The sequence below is a fragment of the Schistocerca americana genome, chromosome 8, assembly GCF_021461395.2.
Source record: "Schistocerca americana isolate TAMUIC-IGC-003095 chromosome 8, iqSchAmer2.1, whole genome shotgun sequence".
Lineage (NCBI taxonomy): Eukaryota > Metazoa > Arthropoda > Insecta > Orthoptera > Acrididae > Schistocerca > Schistocerca americana.
In genome coordinates, this window is record NC_060126.1 from 73,296,507 (window position 1) to 73,303,759 (window position 7,253).

Below are 7,253 nucleotides of genomic sequence, written 5' to 3' on the forward strand. Positions count from 1 at the left end.
GTGGTCGTCAGCAGAGGCTGTGCGTGTGCTTGTCCTTTTTGTGGGCGGTTCGTGCGAGGCGTTTTTGTTTTGTGTTGCCCTAGTTGTTAGTTTATTTTGTTTGTGTTTGTTATTTTGAGACGACGACTGGTTGGTGGCGTGCGCGCGAAGTGGCGGTGTGCGCTTCCCGTGTCGTTTGTGTTGTTTGGTTTTTTTGTTTTTGTGTGTTTTTTTTTTTTTTTTTTTTGCACTGGGCCCCGGTGGGTGGGTGCGTGTGTGTCGATTGCCGGCTGGCGAAAGGTGCGCCATCGGCGGGGTGGGTCGCCGGCACAAGTAGAGGCGGCGGCGTTGTTGCTGTTGCTGTTGTTGTGTGGTGTTTGTTTTGTTCGGCTGTGTCGGCGAGCTGTGTTGCGGTGCGTGTGAATGGTGGTGCAAAAGTGCTGGCGTTGGGGCTGCGACTGCGACGGCGGCGAGCCGCGGGCGCGCCATTGATAGTGATGTTGTGAACAGCGGCTGTGTACGGTAGTGGTGTTGTTGTAGCACGACGTGCATCCGGGCCGGCGCGGAAAGCGCAGTTGCGGGCGGTTGCCCTTCGGTGCCAGCCATGTCGCGTGAGCGGCGGGTTGCTCTGGTGTCGACACGTGGTGCTCTGGGTTGTTGTGTGGTGCCCTTTGGCCGGTGGGGGTGGTTCGCGTGTGTCTCGTTCGCGCTCGGTGTCTGGTCGTGGTCGTGCTGCTCCCCCGTCTGTCGGCGGTTTCCGACGTCGTCTGTACGTTTTTGTTCGTTTGCGGCGTGCCTGCCGACGTCGTCCCGTCGCGACCTTTCAACCGAAAGTGTGGCGCCCGAAGGTGAACGAACGTAACCCTGACCTCGGCGCTTTACGCTGAGCCGAGCGAACCGAACCGAACCTAACCTGTGGTGTGGCGAGGTGAGCTCAGCCTGTGAGCCCCTAACGTCTACGTAAGGTAAGCTGTCCGGCTCACGCCTCACGTTTGAACGCTTTTTTAACCTACGTTTGACGCTTCTTAACCTAGCACTGACCCCTTAACCTAACGTGTAACCTAACCTAACCTAACCTAACCTAACCTAACCTAACCTAACCTAACCTAACCTAACCCAACCCAACCTAACCTCTGACGCCTGACGTGTTTGAATGCTTAACCTAAGTTTGACGCTTAACCTAACCCAAGTCCCCTTAACCTAACCCACGTCCACCTAACCTAACCTAACGTAGACGTGTAAACGTAATGTGTAACGCGTAACGTGTAAGGTCGGCTGTCGTGTGTGCTTGACGGCAGATTGGGTTGGTCTGTAGATTCGGATTGCGGTTTGCCTCGGTCGAGGGGTTGGGTCGGAAGCGGCGAGGGGCGGCGGCGCCTGTTGCGCAGGCGGCGTCCGTTTGCGGCGGGCAATTGTTGAGAAACGGCTGTGAATGTTGGCGGGCGAGAGGAGGAGGACGGCGCGCGATGTGGCCCGACGGCTGCGGGCCGATCGGGAAACGGCGGGAGGGCGACGGAAGGCGATGGGGCGGCGGAGGCGCGTTTGCACGGCCGTCATCGCCGCACGCCTCGGCTTGTGTGGCTGTGGCGCCGGCCGCGCTGGCCGGGCTGCCGCGGCGACGGTGTGGGAGTTTTGCCGAAGGTTTGGCCATTGTGGCGGGTCGTCGGCTGGGGCTGTGGGGGCGGCATTTGGGCGGGGGCGGCGATTCTCGGCGGGCCGACCCAGGCTGTAGCGCGCGGTAGCTGCAGTTTGGCCGTGGTTTGCGGCGCTGCCGTGGCGACTGGTTGGCGACTGTGGTGTGGCTGTGTGTAGCCCCATCCTCGGTGGTTTGAAAGGCGCGGGCGGTTGTGGCGCAGGTTTGGGGCTGCTCCGCACAGGCTGTCGGACGTTGGGCGGTAGCAAGCGCGGGAGGCGCGGCGCGGCGGCGCGCAGAGTGGCGGCCGCTCTCTCGGCCGTCCGCGCCCGCCCGCGACACTGGCTGGGCCTTGTGATTCTCTGCTCTGCTGCTGTGCTGTGCTTGCGTGCCTGCCGTCCCGCTCGCTCTCGCTGTGTGTTACGCGCGTCGTCGAAATGGCAGATCAGGCGGCTACGAACGAGACTGCTGCGGCACCCGCCGCCACCGGCACTACGAAGAAGGCCAAGTCTGCGTCGTCTGCGAAGAAGCCGCGCGCCAAGCCTGCGCACCCGCGCACCTCTGAGATGGTGACGGCCGCCATCAAGAGTCTGAAGGAGCGCGGCGGGTCGTCGCTGCAGGCGATCAAGAAGTACATAGCCGCGCACTACAAGCTGGACGCGGAGAAGCTGGCGCCGTTTATCAAGAAGTACCTCAAGTCGGCCGTCGTGGCGGGCGAGCTGGTGCAGACGAAGGGGAAGGGCGCGTCCGGCTCGTTCAAGCTTGCCGGCGCCGGCGGCGGGGGGGCGGCCGAGGGCGGCAAGGCTCGTGCCGGCGGTGCCAAGAAGAAGCGCGCCGCTCCGGCCAGCAAGGAGAAGAAGGGCGCCCGTGCGGCCGGCGCAAAGAAGGCTGGTGGCGTGAAGGCGGCGACCGGTCGGAAGGCGGGCGCCGCCAAGAAGGCGTCTGCGGCGTCGGCCGCTCCCGCGGGTGCGAAGAAGGCGGCTGCGGCCAAGCCGGCCAAGGCCAAGTCGCCGTCGAAGGCGAAGAAGGCCGCCAAGGTTCCGACGAAGAAGCCGAAGGCGCCGCGCCCGAAGAAGGCGACGACGCCGTCTAAGGCGAAGGCTTCGCCCAAGAAGAAGAAGTAGAGTAGAGGAGAAAGAGATGGGAAAGGAAGGGTTTGGCGCTTGACTCCGTCGTCCCCACCCCCCGTCGTCGTCTAGTGGCGCGCAAGAGACGCGCGGCCCAAAACGGCCCTTCTCAGGGCCATCAAAGCACGTCGGGGAAGGTTTTGATTGTCGTGTTGCGTTTGGTGTGGGTGTCTGTCTGGCGTTTCTGTATGCCCGTGGGGATGCTGTTTGCGTGCCGTGGTGGTTGGATTGCGGGGGTCGGTGGCGGGTGTGGGCGGCGGTAGCGGTAAGCGGTGTTGTTGTTGTTGTTGTTGTTGTTGTTGTTGTTGTCGTGGTTGATTGTCGCCGTGTTTGTGGCGGCGGCCGACGGTTGGTTTTCTGTCACGTTGTTTTGTTTGAATACGTTGGTTGGCTTGCCTGCGTTCGTTCTTCTCGGATGTCTGTCTTGTCGAGTCGTGTCTGGTCTTTGTTTTGTTTTGTTCCTTTGTGTGTGTGTGTGTGTGTGTGTGTGTGTGTGTGTGTGTGTGTGTGTGTGTTATGTTTTGCAACGGGGGGCACGTTGAGATGCGGAAGGAGTCGGCGGGGATTTCGGTGGCGTGTAGAGCGAGCGAGCGCGCCTGCCTGGCCGTTGGCCGTCGGAGTGGAGTGCGGGTTGTTTTGTTTTCGAAACGAAAGCGGCGGCCGGCCAGCCACCCGTGCGGTGTGACGTCGGCCGTTGGGTATTGTGCGCTTTGAGCGCCGGGGAGGGATGATGTGTGATTGTTGCGCGCTGCTAGCAGGCAGGCAGAGTGAGCGGGTGTGGCGGACGGACGGGAAGTGGTGGTTTTTGTTTTTGGGTTGCGGGGCGAGAGGCAGGCGACCGACAAAGTTTGCTCGCGACGGAGAGATGTTAGTGGCCCTGAAAAGGGCCGTTTTTGTTTGTGCGGTGCGGTGCCGCGGCGCGGTTTAGGCGCGCTCGCCGCGGATGCGGCGCGCGAGCTGGATGTCCTTGGGCATGATGGTGACGCGCTTGGCGTGGATTGCGCACAGGTTGGTGTCTTCGAAGAGGCCGACGAGGTAGGCCTCGCTGGCCTCCTGCAGGGCCATGACTGCGGAGCTCTGGAAGCGCAGGTCGGTCTTGAAGTCCTGGGCGATCTCGCGCACTAGGCGCTGGAATGGCAGCTTGCGGATGAGCAGCTCTGTGCTCTTCTGGTAGCGCCTGATTTCTCGCAGGGCGACGGTGCCCGGCCTGTAGCGGTGGGGCTTCTTGACGCCTCCGGTGGCGGGCGCGCTCTTCCTCGCCGCCTTGGTGGCGAGCTGTTTGCGCGGCGCCTTTCCGCCGGTGGACTTGCGGGCCGTTTGCTTTGTGCGGGCCATGGCGGTAGCGGTAGCGGTAGCGGAGCGGCGTGCGTGGAGGTTAGGTGCGGCGCGGCGTCCGGTGCTGCCTTGACAACGGGCCCGCGCGCCTCCGTGCTGCGCTTATATGCCCTCGGTTGCGCGTGGTGGGGGGAGGGCGGGCCAGAGTCTATATAGGGGGGCGGCGGGCGCGCTAACGAGAAAAGACTCGCCGCTCTTCTGCGTGTACGCTCCCAACACAGAGCGCAACAGGCAGCTGTTCCAGCTCCGTCTAATAGCCAACTGCAGTGTGACACCCGAAAACCTGCGCAATAAACAACCTTATGCACAGTGCTTCAGGTGTCAGCAACTCGGCCACGTCCAGAAACACTGCAACATGGACGAGAGATGCGTGAGATGCGCAGGGGAACACGCATCTCGCGATTGTACAATCAAAGGTATACCACACAAGGACTTCACACCGAAGTGCGCCCTGTGTGGTGAAAACCACATGGCCGCGTATAGAGGCTGTGAACGGCACATAGCCTTCCTCGAGCGCGCCCAAGGCCAGCAGCTGCGCGGAGGGAAGACGGCCAGAAACGGGAAAACCGCATTCCGCGACTCGCAGAACTGGCCAGCAACCGGTCGGCCACAAAGACGACGACGCCGCCGGACACGTGGAGGTCGACGCGCCGGATACAACCCAGCGCCGCCAGGGGCCAGCACCTCCCGGCCGAGTACGCAGAGGCAGCCGCCAACAGTCGGTAAGGCAGCTCGCGACGCGACCGGCAGTGCAGTCCCAGCCACCTCCCTTACGCGCGAGTCTCAAAACTCGCCGCGAGAGGGCAGCACCTCCCGGACGTATCCGGGAAAGCCAGCCGCCGAGTACAGCTCGACGCCAAAAGAGGGCAGCAGCATGCAGACGTTGCAGCCAGCAGCCGGTAAGGCAGCCGCCACGGCTACCTACAACACAATCCCGGAGGCCGCTACCACGACGGAGTCCCGCAACCCGCCGCGTGGTGGCAGCACCTCACGGACACAGCCAGCGGCAAGTGACGCCCAGAGAGGCGCGCCGCTCACAGGTGGCAGCACCGCACGGCCGCAGCCGGCACCCCGTGCTAACGCATGGGCCCGGCAGCGATCAGCTGATCTGACGGCAGCCACTGCTGCTACCGGGCGCGCGCAACGAGCGCGCACAAATAACGAAGACGCAGCCCCCGGGCGGCGCCCTCCGAGATTAGACAGCCCCGTTGACTTCCCGGAAATGCGCCAGCGCGGAAGCCGCTACCAACAGCGGCACATCGACGCGCCCCATCCTCCAAAACAACCACAGGAGGAAGACAAGGCCACCCAAATGCTGCAGCTGTTGGCAGGCCTCATAGACAGGGTCCTCCATGTGATCGAGGACCTTCCAAACAAATACGCGGCGTCTGTGGAGCAGATCACACAGACGATCACCTTGGCCATCTCCACAAAACATCATGGATAGACACGACCGTGGTGTAAAAATCGGCGTCTTTAACGCCAACGGCTTGCGTCACCAGGACGCTGAATTCAGAAGCTTCATCTGCGACGAGAACCTGGACATCTGTCTCGTCGCAGAAACACACCTGAAGCCCGGCGTGAAAGTGGGAGTGGCCAACTACCACTGCTACCGGGACGACCGGCCAACCGCGGGTGGCGGCACGGCGGTATACGTAAGGAGGACGATGCGCCACCACCGGATTCACCTGCCACAACTCGCCACAATAGAGGCCACGGGAGTAGCCGTGCAAACGGATCAAGGACCGATAAACTTCGTGGCAATATACCGACGTCCAAGGGGTCTACTGCAGCCAGATGAGTTCGCGGCGCTGATTTCCCTCCCTGGAAACACATTCCTCGGAGGCGACGTTAACGCCAAGAACATCATCTGGAACTCCAGGACCACAAACACAAGCGGCCGCCGTCTACATCGGGTGGCCGAGCAGCTCGGAGCGGCGGTGATAGGACCGCACCAGCCGACCATCTTCCCGACACGAAGAGGTGCGCAACCGGACGTCATAGACGTGGCCATCGTCCGCGGGGTGAGACACTTCATCTCCGCCACAACGAGGGCCACGATGGCGTCCGACCACGCCCCCGTGGTCTTTGAACTGAATGCGGACATCGTCCAAACGACCAAACGTGGCCACGACATCAGGGGCATCACATGGGACACGTACCAAACAGAAATGGCGGCCAAAATCGGAGACGCGCCGAACCCGACTGAACACGGTGCGGAAGCGGCGCTGCGGCACCTCACCCGAGGAGTCGCAGAAGCTGTGGCGGCAGCCACTCCAAACGGAAGAACAGAGAAGCCACACGCCCGTGAATTCCCGCAACATCTCAAAGCTGCCATCACGGAGAAGAACAGACTTCGCCGCGAATGGCAGCTAACACGGAATCCCGCAACAAAGCGGCAACTGAACAGGATGCAGCGGGAGATTAAAGCAGCCGCCGACGCCCACAGAATCGAGGAGTGGTCGCAGAAAGTCGCCTCCCTGAAGACAGAGGACGGAACAGCCTGGCACGCGGTGAAGGGATTCATCCGCCGCACCGCCAAAATACCGCCACTGCAAGTCGGGAACGTCTTCGTCAGCGAACCGGACGCAAAGGCCAACGCCCTCGCGGACGCGTTCGCTGAAAACTTCACCCCGGTGGAAGACCCCGTAGACCAGGCACACATGGCACTGGTGGAGGAACGACTTCCGGTCTTCTTGGCGGCCGAAGACAACGACACCGTCATCGAGCCGATCGAGGAAGCGGAAGTCGAGATCCAGCTGCGCAATCTCAACGGCAGGAAGGCAGGAGGCCCCGACCACGTCACAAATCAGCTGCTCAAGCAACTGCCGCCCATCGCAATCGGGCACCTCACGGGGATCTTCAATTCCATCATCCGCACTGGCGTATTTCCAGAGTGCTGGAAGCACGCCGAGATCGTGGCCCTTCCCAAGCCAGGGAAGGATCACAGGCGGGCAAACAACTACCGCCCGATCAGCCTGCTGCCAGCACTCTCGAAGGTCTTCGAGAGGTTGTACCTGCGGCGTCTTGGAAATCACATCGACGCGGAGGGCATCCTGCCCGACGAGCAGTTTGGATTCCGGAAGGGACACTCCACCACACAGCAACTACTGCGGCTGACAGAGGAAGCCTTCTGTGCCCTGGACCGACGCGAGTACTTCGGCGCGCTTCTGCTCGAC

General features: G+C 62.2%; 1 protein-coding gene across 1 annotated transcript; it reads left to right on the forward strand.

Moving 5' to 3' along the window:
• Nucleotides 1–4,543: 4,543 nt before the first annotated feature.
• LOC124545539 (translation initiation factor IF-2-like) lies at nucleotides 4,544–5,521 on the forward strand. The gene has a single exon (XM_047124487.1). The coding sequence runs from the start codon at nucleotides 4,544–4,546 to the stop codon at nucleotides 5,519–5,521; it is 978 nt and encodes a 325-aa protein (XP_046980443.1).
• Nucleotides 5,522–7,253: the final 1,732 nt, after the last annotated feature.